This window comes from Topomyia yanbarensis, unplaced genomic scaffold, assembly GCF_030247195.1.
Source record: "Topomyia yanbarensis strain Yona2022 unplaced genomic scaffold, ASM3024719v1 HiC_scaffold_52, whole genome shotgun sequence".
In the NCBI taxonomy this organism is placed as follows: domain Eukaryota; kingdom Metazoa; phylum Arthropoda; class Insecta; order Diptera; family Culicidae; genus Topomyia; species Topomyia yanbarensis.
Genome location: NW_026683736.1, coordinates 116,072 through 141,149, shown reverse-complemented (window position 1 = coordinate 141,149; position 25,078 = coordinate 116,072). Strand labels below are relative to the sequence as shown.

The window sequence follows — 25,078 nt, the reverse complement described above, 5'->3', positions numbered from 1 at the left end:
TCCAATGGTCCTGTGTCGACAGCCGCCGGGGTGCATCGGACGTGTCCGAAACTTCCCCGGTCGGGGTCGACACAGGTAGGCTTTGTTTTATATTACGGTTGAATGTTGTGTTATTTGTTGTCATCCCAATTAACATCCTGTTGTTAGTTCAGTTATATGGAAATATGGAGGGACACTTGGGGCACGGGGTTTGGTGGTGCTTCGGTGTCCGAGATGTTCCAAGTTCCGACTGATGAAGGGCTGTTGTTGCGGGAGCTCGATCGGGTTATCCTTTGTGTTTTGGGTGGAGTTGGGTCTGTGGTGCTTTTTATCGGGCTTCTAGATTTTTCCCCATCACCTGCCCGATTGCGATTTTTTTGCTGCTTGCGTTCGTCACGTAGTCTGGGGTCTCGCTGAGTCGCGCTGCTCGTACTGGCTTTGTTGGCGTTTTCCTGATCTCCCTTTGCTCCAGTGTGTTGGTTGGTTTTGCTCGTTACCTCAAGTAGCTGTTGTTTGGCAATTTTGAGTTGGCGGAAAGCGTCCGTCAGGTGGTTTTTCAGACGTAGAATCTCGACGTCCCGGTCGTTTTCTGCCTTCAGTTTTGTTATTTCCTGCTTTAGTTCGGCGATGGTGCGGTCCTTCTCGTCTCCTTTCGGGTCCGTGCTGCTTCGAGCCTGTTCGGCGTAGCTGGGTCCTCTGCGAGTTTGGGCGATTAGCTCTTTTGCTTCAGGGAACGAAATATTCTTGGAGACTTTTAATTTAACGATGGCCTCTTCCTCCATATATTTGGGGCACGTTTTTGATTTAGTTGTGTGCTCGCCGTCACAATTTATGCACTTCGAGACGTTCTTACATGGGTTGTTTCGGTCGGATGAGTGTTTCTGACTGCAGTTTAAACAAGTTTCCTCGTTGGGGCACACCCTAGTACCGTGCCCGCATTTACCACAACGGTAGCATAACATGGGGGAAGGGTAGTAGGGCCGGACACTAGTGCGTACTAGGCCGAGATATATGTACTCGGGAAGAAAAGAACCGTTGAATGATATCACCGCTAGGGGGGTACTGCTTAAAACCCCGTCGTATAACTTGGTGATCCTACGAACCGATACAACTCCTTGACCTTTTAGCTCCGTTAGAAGGTCGTCATTGGCCATGTCTTTGGTGTCGATGTCGTAGATCACACCATGAGTGATGTTGAGCGTGGGGTGAGAGACCACCTCAACCTCTTGACCGTCGATTAACTTTTTCATGCTCAGCAGGGCGTAATATGCCTTTTTCGAGGTCGTTCTTAGGACATACCGAGCTCCTCTGCCCTCCTTCGTGGCCGAAACTACTTTTGTCGGATCGCATCCTAGTACGCCCTGTACCGATTTCAAAATCGTGAACGGGTTTGTAGTCAGTCGGGTGTCGGACTCACCGTCCGATGATATAGCTCTCAAAAGCAGAGTCTGTTTATTGATTATGTCACCTGAATTTAGGTACTCAGGCAACGTGCGGCTTAAAGGAGGGGCGTTGTTCCCCTGTTCAGGGGGAAGGGGGGGATCCCCCATTGGGTTGGAGGGTGTCTGTACCTCGTAGGGTGGACACTTTGGGAAAACAACGCAAAATACTACACTACCCCGTCACCGATGCGCGTAGTGGAGACGGACGGTTGTTTTTACTCTCCGATGCGCGTAGAGGAGACGGACGGTTGTTCAGAGTTCGAAAATTGTTGTTTTGGTGGAGGCGCGTTGGCGCCCAACTCCTTCGGCGTCTGAGCTCCTGGTATCGGTAGTGACGAAAAGAAACGATTTTGTTTATGCTAAAAAAAATCAAGTAGTCTTTGCACTGATGACGACACACTGGATCTAACACTCGCGGAAACGGGCCGAACGAAAGAAGGGTACTATATTACCCTGGTGGCTGAAGCCGAACTTCGGGATGTACACCGGTGGCTGAGACCGAGCAAAAGTTTTGGTTTCTAAACGCGGAGCTTGTGTTGATGACAACCAGCGGCTCCGAGTGATTGAACCTAACTGATATAAGAAAGGTTCAATGACACTGTATGGAAAAATGCATTTAATATTTTACGACTTTTGGCATCAAAAATGAGCTCAGCACCTCAAAATTAGCCTTAATTGTGATTTTCAGCCAAATTAGGTAATATTTGAGGTTTTGTCCGATTTTTGTTTGAAGACCCGCCACTGTGCGGCGTAGCGCATTGCGTTTGAAATTTGTATGGAAATTAGTATGGGAAAACCTACTTTTTTGCATTTTCAATTTTACAGACTACAATTCTTCCTGCAGTATACCAACAATTAGATAGAAGTGTAGTCCAGGATATGCTGAACAACTTTGTCGAAGGATGCATGGTGCTAGAATGTCTCTAAAACAAGTTATAGCTGTTCAAAGTTCGATAGATCGAATTAATTGCCAAAAATCATTTGTTGCCAACACTGCGGGTGTACCAATGATGTTTCATATAGCATACCAAAATAACATCATATACTTTAGATTTACCACATTGGTATATTTGGATGAATTATTCAAAAGCCTTAGCTCAATTTCATGGGCGTAGGTAGTTTCGCAATAGGGTGTAGACGTTCCAGCTCTTTTACTAACTGAAGCTGCATCTCTTGGTCCACCTCCCGGTCGGACGGGTTATAATAATAACATCATCTTAAAATTTGAAATACACAGAAACCCTGGTATTTGCATTTATTCCATGTCAGTATTGTCTCAAACCGACCAAAAAATTAAAAAACCAATTGAGCGCGATTCATAGTTTTATTATAAAGCAAAAGGAAAATGGATAATCTAATACAAGATTCTAAAATGATATTGAAGAACAATTTCCATCGACTGTCGGATTGTGAATCAACAGATTTTCGAAAAATCATATCACGAACCGGATAGCTTACTACAAAAGCGTTTGTTACTTCTAAGTGAATGAATCTTAGTAACAGGGGATACATTCTTCTTGCAGAACGGATCTTACGCTTTACAATGGTTTCACAAGCGATAATAAAGCTTGAACAGATTAAGGGGAAAATCTTTACCATAATACAAACCAAGTGTTGAACATTATTTATTCACACCACTGCTCTTCCTCTTGCTACGCGATGAAATTCCAGAAAGCGTGCATTTGCATCACACATACTCATATACACTAAATTACACTTTATCACACATATACAAAACATTTATAATGTAATGAGAGATGGTGTTTGGTCACGGATTTCTTACAATAATATTTTATTGCGTCTATCACCAACGTTTCGAAGGTCTATGCCTTCATCTTCTGGGCAAAACTACAATTTGAACAATAATTACATACAACATTCAATTTGCAAACACACAGATTATTTACAACACGAACAATATTATCTTAGTCAAGTTGGTTTCAACATTTAGACGGAAAAAACAACGCACTGATCTACACTGTAATACCAAAATTAAGTTTGAATTTGATTTGAACTGCAAATTTGTTTGAATTGTGGCAACTTACACAGACGGTCCCCGCACACGTCACTATCAGACTGAGCAATGAAACGTTTCAAAAAGCAAAAGTGTATGTTGTAAACAGTATCGAGGTATGGAACGGATGGAAGTAGACACAGCAATAATTTGACGTATGGGAAACGAGCAGAAGAGAGTGAGCGAAGTTTATGCTTAATGAGAGAGAGAGAGTGTAGCACCCCAGAGTATGCTGATCCCGTCATTTTTTGATCGAAGCATACCATACGACCCAAAAGTTCATCCGTGACAATCCGGAAATATGTATTGTGGCTGCCGACAAGGGTAACAAAACAGTAATAATGAAAAAAGGAGAATACGAATTGAAAATGACAGCGATACGTATGAAGGCTTTGACACGGACTGGACAAACAAAGTACAGTCCAAAAATAATCAAATGGTAAATGCTCTATACCATCAGAAAATGATAAACCAGAAAACTCCGCTAGCGAATGACGGATCTCAATAGTAGCATGTCTGTAATAATCTACGTACTTGGAACTATTGAGATCCAGAGCTACAGGTCCAAAGACCTGGTAAAGGAGGATGGTTGTGATGATCTGGGCCGCGGTCACAAATTAGGTCATAACCCCAAGCCCAAGGCGTGAAGCGACCCGTGCCGAGGGATAAGTGATCAAGGGGGTGAAAAAGATGCTCGATCGTTAACGGAGCCTGTGGGATACCTGGGCAACCCCCACAGTAAGCGTCCCTTACCACGTTACTGCGGAGCTCTGGCGTGGCGGACATTTATTCTCGCGCTATTCGTGGGAATCAATATGAGTGAAGTGTACAAAAATAAAAACCAAAAAACGGAGGTGTCGAACCCCTATTCTAGAGGTGTTTTGACGAGGTCTCCCCTCAGTGGGGAGAGTAATGGAGCGACGAGTGCTGTATCCGACAGCACCAGTAACCCCCCATTGGTAGAAAATAGCCCTACCAACGCGCTGGGCGGGCCACTATCAGCGATGCGCAAAGTGGTGGAGCAGCTCGATGCAATAATCGAGTTCACTAGCGCGAAACAAAATATCAGCAAGGAGCTGAAACAGAGCCTGCTGATGCTCCGGAAGGCTGTTCGTGTCGCAAGACAGGAACAGCAGGCTTACGCCAAGAGGGTGGAATGTCGGGAGAAGTTCGACAGAGGAACCCAGACAGCAGCCTCCAAGAGGGAGGGAAGAGAGAAGGCTGACATAGGTACTCAGACAGGGGCCTTCCCCTTCCCCTTCTATGGAGCAGCCATGTCGCTCGAAGCGGCGGCTGAGTTCCCCTCGAAGGGTAAGGGCAAGCGCAAGACGGCGTCAAACGCGAAGCGCCCTAGGAAGTCACCAGGCGAGGGTGCAAAAACCAACACCATACGGCGTGTAACCATCAAGGCCAAACGCCGTTTGGTCGAGGTAAACGGGGGCGAGAATGACCCCGCTGGGCAGAGTGAAGGTACCAGCAACTCGGTGCAACCGGGGCAGGGGGCGTAAATCCCTGGACGCTGGTTACCAAGAAGAAGCCGGCACCGACACCGGATATACCGCGGCCCGCGAAGAAGTCCAAGGACAGAGGCGAGGCATTGTGGTTAAAAACCGACAAGGACAAATATGCCGACGTCCTAAAATCGATGAGGGCGGCCGAAAGCCTCTCGGGCAAGACGTGCGCAGCGTGAGACGCACCAACACAGGCGAAATGCTTCTGTACTGAAGCGAGGCGCACAATCTAGTGCAATGTATAAGGCCTTGGCCCAAGAGATCCTGGGTGAAGGCGCCCAGGTCAGGTCGTTAGGGGTGGAAATGACTCTCCAGTGCAAGCATCGGGACGAGTTCACGACCGCAGACGATGTTGTCGCAGCCGTCAAGGAGCAATGCGACGTAATAATCGAGCGGGCCTTTGTGCGCTTGAGAGGGGTACCCTCCGGCACCCAAGTAGCCTACGTCAGGCTACTGAAGGCAGATGCCAAAAAGGTTACCGTGAAAGGTAAACTGAAGATCGGCTGGTCAGTATGCCTAATTAGCATACCCCAACCGCCTTCAGTGGATAGGTTCTATCGGTGCCTTGAATCCGGCCATAACTCTTACGAATATAAGGGCACAGACAGGAGCAAATTATGTCGTCGCTGCGGCGAGGAGGGGCATAAGGAGCGGGGTTGCACTAAGGCGCACAAGTGCCTTATCTACACCGCTAAGAAGCAAGCCCGTAACCATGTTATGGGCGGACCTGCGTGTCCCTTCGGTGAAGCAAATAAGAAGAAGCTGTGAACGTTACACAGCTAAATCTTAACCATTGTGCAGCAGCCCAACAGCTGCTGTGGTAGTCGGTCTTGGAGTCGAGCACAGATGTCGCCCTCCTATCAGACCCGTACAACATCCCTGCCGGCAACAGCAATTGGGTGTCGGACGGGCCTGGGATGGTGGCAATCTGTACAACGGGACGATTCCCGGTTCAAGAGGTAATACACTCCTCCGCCGAGGGTGTTGCGATTGCCAAGATCAATGGTGTGTTCTATTGTAGCTGCTACGCTCCACCAAGGTGGCCCATAGAACAGTTCAACCAGATAATCGACAGGCTCTCGTCAGACCTAGTGGGCCGGAAACCGGTAGTTATAGCAAGAGACTTTAACGCTTGGGCAGTGGAGTGGGCAGCCGCTGTACAAATAGCAGGGGCCAAGCGCTAATGGAGGCGCTTGTTCGATACTGCGCTAGCTAACAATGGCTCCGCTAGTACATTCCGTAGAAACGGGGTGGAGGCGTGGATTGACGTAACATTTGTCAGCCCGAGTCTGGTTCCAGGCTTGGAATGGAGGGTAGACGAAGGCTACACCCATAGCGATCATTTAGCAATCCGCTTTAGGATCAAATATGGTGTGCAGCATCCGAGGGCGGGAGATCCCTGTCAGGTACGCGGGTGGAAGTCCAATCACTTCGACAGCGAAGTTTTTATTATTATTATTATTATTATTATTATTATTATTATTATTATTATTATTATTATTATTATTATTATTATTATTATTATTATTATTATTATTATTATTATTATTATTATTATTATTATTATTATTATTATTATTATTATTATTATTATTATTATTATTATTATTATTATTATTATTATTATTATTATTATTATTATTATTATTATTATTATTATTATTATTATTATTATTATTATTCATCTGAGTTGGAAACACCGTTCCGTACGGTACATACAACGAGTATACGCAAATTTCACACAGTGTTTTTTCGGTGTTTTTCGCGATATTCGCGGATTATTTTTCAACGAATAGACGAGTGAAGTGGTTTTTCAGTGACTAACAGTGAAAGTTCACGAAAATCGGACATTCGAGTTGGAAACACCGTTCCGTACGGTACATACAACGAGTATACGCAAATTTCACACAGTGTTTTTTCGGTGTTTTTCGCGATATTCGCGGTTTATTTTTCAACGAATAGACGAGTGAAGTGGTTTTTCAGTGACTAACAGTGAAAGTTTCACGAAAATCGGTGAAGAAACGGTTGAAATAAGTGGATTTTAGTTTACCCACGCGGCAATAAAACCAAAACAACCAGCCATCGCTGTGGCTGCCAGTGCGGTCGCCCGGCTAGTTTCATTCACTGGCTGTGCCGGCTGCGTGTGTGACGGTGACGGTGGGCTGGAAGCAAGTTTTTTTTTCGAGTTCGGAAAACTGACGAAAAGTTTTAAAAAAAGAAAAATATTTTTTTTTCTTGCTTGATCTACCAAAAAGAGTGGTACAGTGTGGTACAGTGCGAATTGGACGCCACAGTGCGTGCCAAAAGTGTCGAAACAGCGAAAAAAGGAAAAAATTGAAGTGATTTTTTTTTTTGCACGTTTAATTCATTGAAGGCAACGTAGAAGAAAAAAAAAAAGGTAGCTGCGATTCTGCCTGCCTACAGCGTGTCCCAAAAGTGTGGGAACACTTCGAAAAAGTTGACGTTGAAGGGGCAAATAAGGTAAGATCTTTCCTTTTCTTCACCTTTTTGTCCATTTGGGGTTGGTGTCGGGTGACCGTGCCACATAGCAGTTTCCAACGTCTGGTGGCGTAAGCCAAGATGGCGGCCGCTAGTAGCGGTGATCCGGGAGGGTCAAGTCAAAGAAGATTGCCGGTATACATGGATCCGACGAACAAATTCGGCGAATTGACGTTCCTGCAGCTGACAGGTAAAGACGGTGTACCTTTGCCAAGAAACCCGTTCGTCATTGGTAAATCGGTGGAGGTTGTCGCTGGAGGCCCAATTGAAGGTGCGAATACTGAAGCTCAAGGGACACGGTATACCCTTCGAGTTCGGAATCCAGTCCAAGTAGCCAAACTAATGAAAATGACCAAGCTAATTGACGGTACTGATGTTGTGGTTGAATCCCATCCGAATCTGAACGTAAGCAGATGCGTAATTTCCTGCTACGATCTGATTCACTTGGAAGAAAAGGAAGTCTTACAAGAAATTCTAAGCCAGGGAGTGATTCGTGTGCAGCGAATTACACGTAAAGAAGCCGAAAACAGAGTGAATACGCCAGCACTCATCTTGACTTTCTGCAAGACCACATACCCGGAATACAGGAAGATCGGTTTGCTTCGCGTCCCAACTCGCCCGTACTTCCCAAACCCGATGCTCTGCTATGGTTGCTTTAAATACGGCCATACGCGTGTTCGATGTCCCGGCCCGCAACGTTGTCCTAACTGCTCTGGAGAACATCAAAGCGAAGAAAAATGTCGAGCACCCCAGTTTTGCCTAAATTGTAAAGGAGATCACCAACCAACAAGCCGCCAATGTCCAAATTACAAAAAAGAAGTAGAGGTCATCAAAATAAAAATCCGCGACAATTTGACATTCCCGGAAGCGCGCAAACGAGCTGAACAGCAGAATCAAGGAAGTTACGCCCAGGCTGCAGCGCAATCAAACGAGATCCTAAATAAACTGAAAGAGTTGGAGCTGACTATGAAGAAGAAGGATGAGCAGATCGTTAAGCTTCTGGCAGAGAACAAACGCAAGGACGAGAAAATTGAGCAAATGATGGCGTACATCAAACAACATTCCGCCAGCCAAGAAAAACCACAGCACAGCAAAGAACAAAAACCAACGAATCAGACGGCCGGGCCAATAACACGATCCAGGAACAACTCACCAGCGATAAATACGGACTCAAAACGAGGAAGACCACAGAAACAACACACCCCTTTCAGCAAACCAACGACAACCTCACCGGATAACTTAAGCCCACCACCAAAAAGAACCGCTGCCACTACCACCAACGAAAATATGGAATATTCAGACGATGAAATTGAGATTACCGAGACGCCTCCTAGCCAGCCTCTTCGATAATTCTCATTTTCATCAACGTTTGGATACCAACGACAACCCACGCACGAATACTGACTACGAGATAGATCGGTTTGGAAGAGAGGAAAGTGTAGTACTCCTTCCAACGCAAGCACAGCAGGATGAAGGAACTATCCGGGCCGTCATACCCCAACCCGTTGATAGTGAATTCACCTCTGTGGCCGATAGGAACACCGATTTTACCACTTCAACTAACAAAACTACAAACCAGAGCAACCCGATCGTCATCTACGAGAGAACGAGCATAACTACACAAAGTCTATCCCCAGTGCCGACCGCAGTCGGTGTTCGTGAGCATAATAGTGTAGTTTGTACGACAGCGGTTGGCACTGTGGGGCTGGACCTTCCCCAGGTCAGTTCCGAAGTTGTCAATCCCCCGCAGGTACTGCTTGTTTTGATGTTCTTTCAGGTTTGAAGGACAACATCGACGATACGCTCCTTCGACATCACCACTTGCTATCGCCCGGAGAAGGCCCATCGAGGTCATCACTTCGAGATAGAACAGCTGTAATAACGAAAACTACACAAAGTCTTTCCCCAGTGCCGGTCGCTGTCGGCAATTCTGGAAGTAATCGTGTAGTAGTTTCGACAGCGGCTGGCACTGTGGGGCTAGACGTCCCACAGGTCAGTCCACCTTCAATTTATCTCCGAACGAATTCTGTTGCGGCTTCTACCGTTACAGATGCGACCAGCAGTAACCGGTTTGGGGAAGAAGAGAAGAAAGTAGCTTCCCCACTTCATCATGAAGGGATTGACCGGGGGGAAGAGGACTGTCCCTACTTCCCAGATATACAGTCCTCGCAATTCTCCTCCTGGCTTTCCGCCGGCGAAGATACACCGCAACAACAGCAGCAGCATCAGAGCACCGATATCCCGGTTGAAATCAGCGCAACCACGTCCCAGTACCAACGAAGCACACCGGTGAGAACCCGCAGGCAATCACCTTCGCCATCAACATCGTCTTCGTCAGCGACTTTCGCCAATCGAGACAGCAGATGCTTCGCCCTTCAATGGAACATTCGGGGCCTGCGAACCAACATCAGCGAGCTTAAACAGCTGATCTGCGAGTACGGACCGAGCCTGATAGCGCTTCAGGAAACAAAAGTTGACAACCGAGTAGTCGCAGCAGATTTCATCGGCAACAACTACACTCTTTTGCTGAAAACTGGGAGTTGTCGATACTGGCAACAAGGAGTAGGTCTTGCCATTCGGGATGGTGTTCCATTCGAACGAATTGATATCGACGACAGTATACAAGCTATCGCAGTTCGGATCCAACTGCCACAGCAAATGACGGTGGTGTCGATCTACGTTCCTCCCAATACTCAACAGTGCCAAGAACAGCTGGGTGACTTCCTCGAAAAGCTTCCACGTCCAGTGCTGGTACTAGGCGACTTTAACGCGCACCATATTTGCTGGGGTTCTACGAAATCTACCGCACTAGGCCACTTCATCGCCGAAAAAACGCTATCGGAACGATTACTCATCCTCAACGACGGCTCGCACACTCGGATTGACCCAGCTACCGGTATCACTTCGGCTATTGACCTCTCGATCTGCTCCGAATCGGTGGCTTCGAAATTTGTTTGGCGAACACTTCCGGACACCCACAGCAGTGATCACTTTCCCATTCTCGTTTCCATTCCCGGACTGTCGACTATCCCAACGAAAAGACAGAAATGGATTTACGACCAAGCAGATTGGACAACCTACGAGCGATTGACCGCCAACGCTATTCGACCGGGCGTCGAAATATCAATCGACTGTTTCGTTGACCGGTTGATTAGAGCAGCAAACACCGCGATACCTCGCACTACCGGCAGAGTCGGTCCCAAAGCGGTTCCGTGGTGGTGTCCGGAGGTGAAAGCAGCTATCAAAAATCGGAGAAAAGCACTTAGAGCACTGAAGCGTATACCAGCAGAGGACCCACGAAAAGTGGATGCACTGAAAAGCTTCCAGGAATCACGGGCAGCAGCAAGAAAGTCTATCCATGATGCCAAGAAAAAATCATGGGAAGACTTCGTCGCGAAGATATCTCCAAGTTCAACTACGTCGGAGATGTGGCAGACAGTGAACACGTTGAGAGGGAAACGCCAACACCGCCCAACTGTCATCAAGCGGTCCAATGGTTACACGGATAAGCCAGAAGAAATAGCTGAAGAACTGGCGCAACACTACAGCGAAAGATCCGCAACCTCCAGCTATTCGTCGTTGTTCCAGAGGGAGAAAGAAAAGGCCGAACGAAACCGCATAAACTTCTCGCCAGTTAGCGATGATATCTACAATTCGGACTTCACCCTGAATGAATTGCTGTGGGCACTCGACAGAGGAAGAAGTGGCTCTTTAGGACCGGACTGCATCGGCTATCCAATGCTTCAGCGACTGCCATTGTCTGTGAAAACTGCCATGTTGGAACTTTTCAACAGAATATGGCACAGTGGCGTATTCCCACCCTGTTGGCGAACCGGAATCATCGTACCAATTCCAAAGCCAAGCTCGGATGACGCGGGTCCAGCTGCATTCCGTCCAATCACGTTAACTAGTTGTATGGCGAAGGTGTTCGAGCGAATTGTCAAACGACGGTTAACCACCGAACTAGAGTCGAACGGGCGTCTCGACAAACGACAACATGCTTTCAGATCTGGTCGGGGTACGGACACATACTTTGCGGAGTTGGAGAGGTCATTACCCGACCGTGACGAGCACTGTCTGATAGCGTCGCTAGACTTGGCTAAGGCATACGACACCACCTGGAGATATGGCATCCTACGAACACTGCAGAAATGGCAAATACGCGGAAGGATGATAAACATTGTCAACAGCTTTCTGGCAGAGAGAACGTTCCAGGTCAACGTAGAGGGGCATTTGTCGCCAGCGCATCCGCTGGAAAACGGTGTACCACAGGGCTCAGTGCTCTCTGTTACACTATTTCTCGTGGCTATCCAACCCATCTTCCGTGTCGTTCCGAATTCCGTACAAGTGTTGCTGTACGCCGACGATATCCTGCTCCTTGTATGGGGGAAGAAAGACCAGTCGCTCCACCGAAAACTTCAGGCCGCAGTGAAAGCCGTCGATAAATGGTCGAGAAGTGTTGGATTTACGATATCTGCAACGAAATCCAGCATCTTCTATTGCAGCCCTAACGTACGCCGTGAACCCATGCAGGCGATAAAGGTAGATGGTGTAGCCGTTCCGACACAAACGCTGCTGAGAACCCTCGGTGTTACTCTCGACCGATCGCTCAACTTTAAAGCGCATTGCAAAATGACGAAGAAGACGTGCGAATCCAGGCTGCGTATCTTGAAGATGATCGGCGCCAAGCTACCCCGTGGTCAACGCGCTCCTTTACTTCAAATAGTGTCAGCAATTGTCACCTCTCGGTTACTATACGGCATGGGGCTCGTAAGCAGAGGAGGAGATACCGTCGTCCAAACGCTCGCACCTACATACAACAGGATGGTAAGGTTTTCATCTGGTGCATACGTCACGAGTCCAATTCTAGCCATTATGGCTGAAGCAGGTACTTTGCCGTTCGATCTGCTTGCCCTCCAAACCATCGCACGATTGGCTATCCGTATGTTAGAGAATAGTAGGGATAATGCTGCTCTTCCCTTGGTACATCGAGCTTCCAGTTGTTTGATGGAGATGGTCGGAACGCCTCTTCCAAATATCTGCTCCCGCACGCGGTTAACTACTCGGAAGTGGTACGAAGCCAAACCCCAGATCGTGTGGGACATCAAGAAACGCGTAAAAGCCGGAGATCCTTCGGATACTGTCCGTCCAGTCGTTCAGGAGCTACTGACAGAACGTTTCAGCCGCTCAACAGTCGTTTACACAGATGGATCGAAAGACGATATCGCTGTCGGCGCGGGAGTTTTCGGAGAACACTATCAACAGTCGCTAGGTCTTCCACAGCAATGCAGCGTCTTCTCAGCCGAGGCATTTGCAATAAAAACAGCGCTAACAGCATACCACACGTCTAGCGATTTGCTGATCATGTCAGATTCGGCTAGCTGTTTATCAGCAATCGAAGCCGGCACATCCCAGCACCCGTGGATCCAACAGATTGAAAACATGCTTCGGAACCGTCCAATCAATCTGTGCTGGATTCCAGGTCACACTGGCATCCGCGGTAACGAAGAGGCAGACCGACTTGCAGGAGAAGCCAGGGGCGTTCCCCCATTGGAAATATCCGTTCCCGGAGCAGATGGCGTTATTCAAATCAAAACAACTATCCGAAATCGATGGTACCAGCGGTGGTCAGCGTCCACCGAGGTGAAACTGCGCGAAGTAAAATTCAACACAACAAAGTGGACTGACCGCGAGAATTCGGCCGACCAACGAGTGCTAACGCGCTTGCGAATAGGGCATACCCGATTGACGCACGAATTCCTGCTGAAAAAAGAAGCCCCACCGGTTTGCGACAGCTGCGGGGTAACTACTGACGTCCGTCATGTGATCCTCCACTGTAAGAGGTACGACGAAGCCAGGAAGAAGAACGATATTGAATCGACGAGTCTACGAATGACTTTATGCAACAACAGAGACAATGAAGAGAATTTGCTAAACTTCCTCAAGGAAACAAATCTGTATAAAAAAATTTGAAAAATCTGTATTGTAAATTAATGTTTGTGAAAGCGAAATTGAAACTAACTTTCCGACACGAATGCACCCTTCTGGTGTAAAGTGTCATTAATAAACAACAACAACAACAACAACAACGAAAATCGGTGAAGAAACGGCTGAAATAAGTGGATTTTAGTTTACTCACGCGGCAATAAAACCAAAACATACAGCCATCGCTGTGGCTGCCAGTGCGGTCGCCCGGCTAGTTTCATTCACTGTCTGTGCCGGCTGCGTGTGTGACGATGACGGTGGGCTGGAAGCAAGTATTTTTCGAGTTCGGAAAACTGACGAAAAGTTTTAAAAAAAGAAAAATATTTTTTTTCTTGCTTGATCTACCAAAAAGAGTGGTACAGTGTGGTACAGTGCGAATTGGACGCCACAGTGCGTGCCAAAAGTGTCGAAACAGCGTAAAAAGGAAAAAATTGAAAAGTGATTTTTTGCACGTTTAATTCATTGAAGGCAACGTAGAAGAAAAAAAAAGGTAGCTGCGATTCTGCCTGCCTACAGTGTGTCCCAAAAGTGTGGGAACACTTCGAAAAAGTCGACGTTGAAGGAGCAAATAAGGTAAGATCTTTCCTTTTCTTCACCTTTTTGTCAATTTGGGGTTGGTATCGGGTGACCGTGCCACATAGCAGTTTCCAACGTCTGGTGGCGTAAGCCAAGATGGCGGCCGCTAGTAGCGGTGATCCGGGAGGGTCAAGTCAAAGAAGATTGCCGGTATACATGGATCCGACGAACAAATTCGGCGAATTGACGTTCCTGCAGCTGACAGGTAAAGACGGTGTACCTTTGCCAAGAAACCCGTTCGTCATTGGTAAATCGGTTGAGGTTGTCGCTGGAGGCCCAATTGAAGGTGCGAATACTGAAGCTCAAGGGACACGGTATACCCTTCGAGTTCGGAATCCAGTCCAAGTAGCCAAACTAATGAAAATGACCAAGCTAATTGACGGTACTGATGTTGTGGTTGAATCCCATCCGAATCTGAATGTAAGCAGATGCGTAATTTCCTGCTACGATCTGATTCACTTGGAAGAAAAGGAAGTCTTACAAGAAATTCTAAGCCAGGGAGTGATTCGTGTGCAGCGAATTACACGTAAAGAAGCCGAAAACAGAGTGAATACGCCAGCACTCATCTTGACTTTCTGCAAGACCACATACCCGGAATACATGAAGATCGGTTTGCTTCGCGTCCCAACTCGCCCGTACTTCCCAAACCCGATGCTCTGCTATGGTTGCTTTAAATACGGCCATACGCGTGTTCGCTGTCCTGGCCCGCAACGTTGTCCTAACTGCTCTGGAGAACATCAAAGCGAAGAAAAATGTCGAGCACCCCAGTTTTGCCTAAATTGTAAAGGAGATCACCAACCAACAAGCCGCCAATGTCCAAATTACAAAAAAGAAGTAGAGGTCATCAAAATAAAAATCCGCGACAATTTGACATTCCCGGAAGCGCGCAAACGAGCTGAACAGCAGAATCAAGGAAGTTACGCCCAGGCTGCAGCGCAATCAAACGAGATCCTAAATAAACTGAAAGAGTTGGAGCTGACTATGAAGAAGAAGGATGAGCAGATCGTTAAACTTCTGGCACAGAACAAACGCAAAGACGAAAAAATAGAGCAAATGATGACGTACATCAAACAACATTCCGCCAGCCAAGAAAAACCACAGCACAGTAAAGATCAAAAACCAACGAATCAGACGGCCGGGCCAATAACACGATCCAGGAACAACTCACCAGCGATAAATACGGACTCAAAACGAGGAAGACCACAGAAACAACACACCCCGTTCAGCAAACCAACGACAACCTCACCGGATAACCTAAGCCCATCACCAAAAAGAACCGCTGCCACTACCACCAACGAAACTATGGAATATTCAGACGATGAAATTGAGATTACCGAGACGCCTCCTAGCCAGCCTCTTCGATAATTCTCATTTTCATCAACGTTTGGATACCAACGATAACCCACGCACGAACACTGACCACGAGATAGATCGGTTTGGAAGAGAGGAAAGTGTAGTACTCCTTCCAACGCAAGCACAGCAGGATGAAGAAACTATCCGGGCCGTCATACCCCAACCTGTTGATAGTGAATTCACCTCTGTGGCCGATAGGAACACCGATTTTACCACTTCAACTAACAAAACTACAAACCAGAGCAACCCGATCGTCATCTACGAGAGAACGAGCATAACTACACAAAGTCTATCCCCAGTGCCGACCGCAGTCGGCGTTCGTGAGCATAATAGTGTAGTTTGTACGACAGCGGTTGGCACTGTGGGGCTGGACCTTCCCCAGGTCAGTTCCGAAGTTGTCAATCCCCTCACAGGTACTGCTTGTTTTGATGTTCTTTCAGGTTTGAAGGACAACATCGACGATACGCTCCTTCGACATCACCACTTGCTATCGCCCGGAGAAGGCCCATCGAGATCATCACTTCGAGATAGAACAGCTGTAAAAACGAAAACTACACAAAGTCTTTCCCCAGTGCCGGTCGCTGTCGGCAATTCTGGAAGTAATCGTGTAGTAGTTTCGACAGCGGCTGGCACTGTGGGGCTAGACGTCCCACAGGTCAGTCCACCTTCAATTTATCTCCGAACGAATTCTGTTGCGGCTTCTACCGTTACAGATGCGACCAGCAGTAACCGGTTTGGGGAAGAAGAGAAGAAAGTAGCTTCCCCACTTCATCATGAAGGGATTGATCGGGGGGAAGAGGACTATCCCTACTTCCCAGATATACAGTCCTCGCAATTCTCCTCCTGGCTTTCCGCCGGCGAAGATACACCGCAACAACAGCAGCAGCATCAGAGCTCCGATATCCCGGTTGAAATCAGCGCAACCACGTCCCGGTACCAACGAAACACACCGGCAAGAACTCGCAGGCAATCACCTTCGCCATCAACATCGTCTTCGTCAGCGACTTTCGCCAATCGAGACAGCAGATGCTTCGCCCTTCAATGGAACATCCGGGGCCTGCGAACCAACATCAGCGAGCTTAAACAGCTGATCTGCGAGTACGAACCGAGCCTGATAGCGCTTCAGGAAACAAAAGTTGACAACCGAGTAGTCGCAGCAGATTTCATCGGAAACAACTACACTCTTTTGCTGAAAACTGGGAGTTGTCGATACTGGCAACAAGGAGTAGGTCTTGCCATTCGGGATGGTGTTCCATTTGAACGAATTGATATCGACGACAGTATACAAGCTATCGCAGTTCGGATTCAACTGCCACAACAAATGACGGTGGTGTCGATCTACGTCCCTCCCAATACTCAACAGTGTCAAGAACAGCTGGGTGACTTCCTCGAAAAGCTTCCACGTCCAGTGCTGGTACTAGGCGACTTTAACGCGCACCATATTTGCTGGGGTTCTACGAAATCTACCGTATTAGGCCACTTCATCGCCGAAAAAACGCTATCGGAACGATTACTCATCCTCAACGACGGATCGCACACTCGGATTGATCCAGCTACGGGTATTACTTCGGCTATTGACCTCTCGATCTGCTCAGAATCGGTGGCTTCGAAATTTGTTTGGCGAACACTTCCGGACACCCACAGCAGTGATCATTTTCCCATCCTCATTTCCATTCCCGGACTGTCGACTATCCCAACGAAAAGACAGAAATGGATTTACGACCAAGCAGATTGGACAACCTACGAGCGATTGACCGTCAACGCTATTCGACCGGGCGTCGAAATATCAATCGACTGTTTCGTTGACCGGTTGATTAGAGCAGCAAACACCGCGATACCTTGCACTACCGGCAGAGTCGGTCCCAAAGCGGTTCCGTGGTGGTGTCCGGAGGTGAAAGCAGCTATTAAAAATCGGAGAAAGGCACTTAGAGCACTGAAGCGTATACCAGCAGAGGACCCACGAATAGCGGATGCACTGAAAAGCTTCCAGGAATCACGGGCAGCAGCAAGAAAGTCTATCCATGACGCCAAGAAAAAATCATGGGAAGACTTCGTCGCGAAGATATCTCCAAGTTCAACTACGTCGGAGATGTGGCAGACAGTGAACACGTTGAGAGGGAAACGCCAACACCGCCCAACTATCATCAAGCGGTCCGATGGTTACACGGATAAGCCAGAAGAAATAGCTGAAGAACTGGCGCAACACTACAGCGAAAGATCCGCAACCTCCAGCTATTCATCGTTGTTCCAGAGGGAGAAAGAAAAGGCCGAACGAAACCGCATAAACTTCTCGCCAGATAGCGATGATATTTACAATTCGGACTTCACCCTGAATGAGTTGCTGTGGGCACTAGACAGAGGAAGAAGTTTCTCTTCAGGACCGGACTGCATCGGCTATCCAATGCTTCAGCGACTGCCATTGTCTGTGAAAACTGCCATGTTGGAACTTTTCAACAGAATATGGCGCAGATTTGGCCAAAGCGTACGACACCACTTGGAGATATGGCATCCTACGAACACTGCAGAAATGGCAAATACGCGGAAGGATGATAAACATTGTCAACAGTTTTCTGGCAGAGAGAACGTTCCAGGTCAACGTAGAGGGGCATTTGTCGCCAGCACATCCGCTGGAAAATGGTGTGCCGCAGGGCTCAGTGCTCTCTGTTACACTATTTCTCGTGGCTATCCAACCCATCTTCCGTGTCGTTCCGAATTCCGTACAAGTGTTGCTGTACGCCGACGATATCCTGCTCCTTGTATGGGGGAAGAAAGACCAGTCGCTCCACCGAAAACTTCAGGCCGCAGTGAAAGCCGTCGATAAATGGTCGAGAAGTGTTGGATTTACGATATCTGCAACGAAATCCAGCATCTTCTATTGCAGCCCTAACGTACGCCGTGAACCCATACAGGCGATAAAGGTAGATGGTGTAGCCGTTCCAACACAAACGCTGCTGAGAACCCTCGGTGTTACTCTCGACTGATCGCTCAACTTTAAAGCGCATTGCAAAATGACGAAGAAGACGTGCGAATCCAGGCTGCGTATCTTGAAGATGATTGGCGCCAAGCTACCCCGTGGTCAACGCGCTTCTTTACTTCAAATCGGGTCAGCAATTGTCACCTCTCGATTACTATACGGCATGGGGCTCGTAAGCAGAGGAGGAGATGCCATCGTCCAAACGCTCGCACCTACATACAACAGGATGGTAAGGTTTGCATCCGGTGCATACGTCACGAGTCCAATTCTAGCCATTATGGCTGAAGCAGGTACTTTGCCATTCGATCTGCTTGTCCTCCAAACCATCGCACGATTGGCTATCCGTATGTTAGAGAATAGTAGTATGTTAATAATGCTGCTCTACCCTTGGTACATCGAGCTTCCAGTCGTTTGATGGAGATGGTCGGAACGCCTCTTCCAAATATCTGCTCCCGCACGCGGCTAACTACTCGGAAGTGGTACGAAACCAAACCTCAGATCGTGTGGGACATCAAGAAACGCGTAAAAGCCGGAGATCCTTCGGATACTGTCCGTCCAGTCGTCCAGGAGCTACTGACAGAACGTTTCAGCCGATCAACAGTCGTCTGCACAGATGTGTCGAAAGACGATATTGCTGTCGGCGCGGGAGTTTTCGGAGAACACTATCAACAGTCGCTAGGTCTTCCACAGCAATGCAGCGTCTTCTCAGCCGAGGCATTTGCAATAAAAACAGCGCTAACAGCATACCACACGTCTATCGATTTGCTGATCATGTCAGATTCGGCTAGCTGTTTATCAGCAATCGAAGCCGGCACATCCCAGCACCCGTGGATCCAACAGATTGAAAACATGCTTCGGAACCGTCCAATCAATCTTTGCTGGATCCCAGGTCACACTGGCATCCGCGGTAACGAAGAAGCAAACCGACTTGCAGGAGAAGCCAGGGGCGTTCCCCCATTGGATATATCCGTTCCCGGAGCAGATGCCGTTAGTCAAATCAAAACAACTATCCGAAATCGATGGTACCAGCGGTGGTCAGCGTCCACCGAGGTGAAACTACGCGAAGTAAAATTCAACACAACAAAGTGGACTGACCGCGAGAATTCGGCGGACCAACGAGTGCTAACGCGATTGCGAATAGGGCACACCCGATTGACGCACGAATTCCTGCTGAAGAGGACCTCTCCACCAGTATGCGACTGCTGTGGAGTCACCTTAGACGTTCGTCATGTGATCCTTCACTGCAGGATATACGACGAAACGAGGAAAAAGCACGACATCGAGCCGACGAGTTTACGAGCGGCGTTATGCAACGACAACGACAGTGAGCAGAAAGTTTTAAAGTTCCTTAAAGAAGCAAACTTGTATAAAAAAATTTGAAGAAAACCTGAATTGTAAATTATTATTTCAATGTTAATGAAAGCGAAATTGAAACTATTTTTTCCGACACGAATGCACCTTTCTGGTGTAAAGTGTCTTTAATAAAGAACAACAACAACAACAACATTATTATTATTATTATTATTATTATTATTATTATTATTATTATTATTATTATTATTATTATTATTATTATTATTATTATAATTATTATTATAATTATTATTATTATTATTATTATTATTATTATTATTATTATTATTATTATTATTATTATTATTATTATTATTATTATTATTATTATTATTATTATTATTATTATTATTATTATTATTATTATTATTCATCTGAGTTGGAAACACCGTTCCGTACGGTACATACAACGAGTATACGCAAATTTCACACAGTGTTTTTTCGGTGTTTTTCGCGATATTCGCGGTTTATTTTTCAACGAAAACACGAGTGAAGTGGTTTTTCAGTGACTAACAGTGAAAGTTTCACGAAAATCGGTGAAGAAACGGCTGAAATAAGTGGAGTTTAGTTTACCCACGCGGCAATAAAACCAAAACAACCAGCCATCGCTGTGGCTGCCAGTGCGGTCGCCCGGCTAATTTCATTCACTGGCTGTGCCGGCTGCGTGTGCGACGGTGACGAGTGGTACAGTGCGGTACAGTGCGAATTGGACGCCACAGTGCGTGCCAAAAGTATCAAAACAGCGAAAAAAGGAAAAAATTGAAGTGATTTTTTTTTGCACATTTAATTAATTGAAGGCAACGTAGAAGCGAAAAAAAGGTAGCTGAGATTGTGCCTGTCTACAGTGTGGCCCAAAAGTGTTGGAACACTTCGAAAAAGTCGACGTTGAAGGGGCAAATAAGGTAAGATCTTTCCTTTTCTTCACCTTTTTTGTCCATTTGGGGTTGGTATCGGGTGACCGTGCCACATAGCTGTTTCCAACGTCTGGTGGTGTAATCCAAGATGGCGGCCGCTAGTAGCGGTGATCCGGGAGGGTCAAGCCAAAGGAGATTACCGGAATTTATGGATCCGACGAACAAATTTGGTGAACTGACATTCCTGTAGCTGACAGGTAAAGACGGTGTACCATTGCCAAGAAACCCGTTCGTCATTGGTAAATCGGTGGAGGTTGTCGCTGGAGGCCCAATTGAAGGTGCGAATACCGAAGCTCAAGGGACACGGTATACCCTTCGAGTTCGGAACCCAGTCCAAGTTACCAAACTAATGAAGATGACCAAGCTAATTGACGGTACTGATGTTGTGGTTGAATCCCATCCGAATCTAAACGTAAGCAGATGCGTAATTTCCTGCTACGATCTGATTCACTTGGAAGAGAAGGAGGTTTTACAAGAAATTATAAGCCAGGGTGTGATTCGTGTACAGCGAATTACACGTAAAGAAGCCGAAAACAGAGTGAATACGCCAGCACTCATCTTGACTTTCTACAAGACCACATACCTGGAATACATGAAGATCGGTTTGCTTCGCGTCCCAACTCGCCCGTACTTCCCAAACCCGATGCTCTGCTATGGTTGCTTTAAATACGGCCATACGCGTGTTCGCTGTCCTGGCCCGCAACGTTGTCCTAACTGCTCTGGAGAACATCAAAGCGAAGAAAAATGTCGAGCACCCCAGTTTTGTCTAAATTGTAAAGGAGATCACCAACCAACAAGCCGCCAATGTCCAAATTACAAAAAGGAAGTAGAGGTTATAAAAATAAAAATCCGCGACAATTTGACATTCCCGGAAGCGCGCAAACGAGCTGAACAGCAAAATCTAGGAAGTTACGCCCAGGCTGCAGCGCAATCAAATGAGATCCTGAATAAATTGAAAGAACTGGAGCAGACAATGAAGAAGAAGGATGAGCAGATCGTTAAGCTTCTGGCAGAGAACAAACGCAAGGACGAGAAAATTGAGCAAATGATGGCGTACATCAAACAACATTCCGCCAGCCAAGAAAAACCACAGCACAGTAAAGAACAAAAACCAACGAATCAGACTGCCGGGCCAATAACACGATCCAGGAACAACTCACCAGCGATAAATACGGACTCAAAACGAGGAAGACCACAGAAACAACAAACCCCGTTCAGCAAACCAACGGCAACCTCACCGGATAACCTAAGCCCACCACCAAAAAAAACCGCTGCCACTACCACCAACGAAACTATGGAATATTCAGACGATGAAATTGAGATTACCGAGACGCCTCCTAGCCAGCCTCTTCGATAATTCTCATTTTCATCAACGTTTGGATACCAACGACAACCCACGCACGAATACTGACCACGAGATAGATCGGTTTGGAAGAGAGGAAAGTGTAGTACTCCTTCCAACGCAAGCACAGCAGGATGAAGGAACTATCCGGGCCGTCATACCCCAACCCGTTGATAGTGAATTCACCTCTGTGGCCGATAGGAACACCGATTTCACCACTACAACTTGCGAACCAGTAAACAAAAGAATCCCGAGCGACGAACAGAAGGAGATCAGCAAAACTACACGAAGCCTTTCCCCAGTGCCGACTGCAGTCGGTGTTTTTAAACATGATAGTGTAGTTTGTACGACAGCGGTTGGCACTGCGGGGCTTGACCCTCCACAGGTCAGTTCTGACTTTGCCAAACCTATTACGGATACTGCTGCGCTAAATTCCTTTACAGAGTCGACTAACATCACCGTACCCATACATCTCTGGAACCAACCATTGCTTTCACCTGGAGAAGGCATATCTACAGGAATGTTCCACGTTGGCTCAGCAACTCTAGCGTCGAAGCAGCAATCAACGAAAACTACACGAAGTCCTTCCCCAGTGCCGATCGCAGTCGGTGTTTTTGAACATGATAGTGTAGTTTGTACGACAGCGGTTGGCACTGTGGGGCTGGACCTATCTCAGGTCAGTTCCAAGTCTGCTAACCCTTTCACAGATACTGCTGCGCTAAACGTTTTTACAGATCCGGTTGGCAACACTGTTCTTGCTGAACCTTGGCACCAACCGCTGCTTTCACCCGGAGAAGGCACATCGACAAGACTATACCACAACGAATCAGCAACCCGATCGTCGAAGAAGCAATCCACTAAAACTACACAAAGTCTTTCCCCAGTGCCGGTCGCTGTCGGTAGTTCTGGAAGTAATCGTGTAGTTGTTTCGACAGCGGCTGGCACTGTGGGGCTAGACGTCCCACAGGTCAGTCCAATATCGCTTCATCTACGCGCAAATGTTGCTGCTGCTTCCTCTGTTGCAGATGTAACCAGTTCGAGTCCAACGAGTAACCGGTTTGGGGAAGAAGAGAAGAAAGTAGCTTCCCCACTTCATAATGAAGGGATCGACCGGGGGGAAGAGGACTGTCCCTACCTCCCTGATATACAGTCCTCGCAATTCTCCTCCTGGCTTTCCGCCGGCGAAGATACATCGCAACATCACAACCAGTACCAGAGTACCGATCGTTCCGTGGATATCAGCACACGCAACGTGCCAGCTGGACATCGAAGGTCTATTTCGTCTTTATCATCGTCTTCGTCAACGACTTCCGCCAGACGCGATAGTAGATGTTTCGCACTTCAGTGGAACATTCGGGGGCTGCGAACCAATGTCAGCGAGCTTAAACAGCTCATCACTGAATACGAACCGAGCCTAATAGCACTACAGGAAACCAAAGTGGACAATCGAGTGATCCCAGCCGACTTCATTGGCAAGAACTATACTCTGTTGCTTCAGACTGGTAGCTGTCGACACTGGCAACACGGAGTGGGCCTGGCCATTAGGGATGGAGTGCCCTTTGAGCGGATTGACGTCGATAAGGATATCCAAGCGATCGCAGTTCGGGTTCAACTACCACAGCAAATGACGGTGGTATCAATATACATTCCTCCCAGTACCCAACAGTGCCAAGAAAAACTATGTGACCTCCTCGAACAGCTCCCACGTCCTATGTTAGTGCTAGGTGACTTCAATGCTCATCACATATGCTGGGGATCCAACAAATCGTCCGCACTAGGTCAATTCATCGCAGAAAAAACGTTGGAAGAACACCTAGTTATACTTAACAATGGGTCGCATACACGAGTCGACCCAGCCACCGGTGCTACTTCAGCTATCGACCTGTCAATCTGCTCCGTTACTGTGGCCTCGAAATTCACCTGGCGAACGCTTCCAGATACCTATAACAGTGACCACCTGCCAATAACCGTTTCCATCCCCGGGTTCTCACATGTTCCAACAAAAAGGCGACAATGGATTTATGACCAAGCGGACTGGACAGCTTACGAACGATTGACCGCCAACGCCATACAACCGGGCGTCGAAATGTCAATCGACCGTTTTGTCGATCATTTGATCACTGCAGCAAACACTGCAATACCCAGAACCAGCGGAAAGGTCGGACCTAAGGCAGTTCCTTGGTGGTGTCCGGAGGTAAAAGCAGCCATAAAAAGTCGAAGAAAAGCACTCAGAGCACTGAAGCGTATCGAAATGGAGGACCCACGAAAACCTGAAGCACTGAAAAGCTTTCAGGAAGCACGGGCAGCATCAAGAAAATCAATCCGTGATGCCAAACAACGATCGTGGGAGGAATTCGTCGCGAAAATATCCCCAAACTCCACTGCATCGGATATGTGGCAGACAGTGAAAGCATTAAGAGGAAAACGTCAGCATCGCCCAGCCGTCATTAAACGTTCAGCTGGCTACACGGATAATGCAGAAGAAGTGGCTGAAGAACTAGCAGAGCATTACAGCGCAATATCGGCAACATCCAGCTACCCACCTTCGTTTCAAATTGAGAAGGAAAAGGCCGAACGAAACCGTTTCAACTTTTCACCCGAGACCGACGGCATCTATAACTCCGACTTCACTTTGAATGAGCTTGTATGGGCGCTTGACAGAGGACGAAGTAATTCTACAGGTCCGGATTCAGTCGGCTATCCAATGCTACAACGACTACCATTGTCGGTGAAAACTGCTTTATTGGAGCTTTTCAACAGGGTTTGGCGCAGTGGCGTATTTCCATCCTGTTGGCGAACTGGAATTATTGTGCCAATCCCAAAGCCGAATTCGAGCGACACAGGTCCATCTGCTTTCCGACCGATCACGTTAACGAGCTGTATGGCGAAGGTATTCGAGCGGATGGTGAATCGACGGTTAACTACCGAGCTTGAATCGAACGGGCGGCTAGACACTCGACAACATGCCTTCAGATCCGGCCGAGGTACTGACACATATTTTGCGGAGTTGGAGAGGTCATTACCCGACCGTGACGAGCACTGTCTGATAGCATCGCTTGATTTGGCTAAGGCGTACGACACCACTTGGAGATACGGCATCCTGCGAACATTACGAAAGTGGCAGATACGCGGAAAC

The 25,078-nt window shown here is 47.3% G+C and overlaps 1 protein-coding gene across 1 annotated transcript; it reads left to right on the top strand.

Annotated features, from left to right (window-relative positions):
* Positions 1–12,320: 12,320 nt before the first annotated feature.
* On the top strand, positions 12,321–13,418 carry LOC131695768 (uncharacterized). The gene has a single exon (XM_058984285.1). The coding sequence runs from the start codon at positions 12,321–12,323 to the stop codon at positions 13,416–13,418; it is 1,098 nt and encodes a 365-aa protein (XP_058840268.1).
* The last annotated feature ends 11,660 nt before the right edge of the window (positions 13,419–25,078 follow it).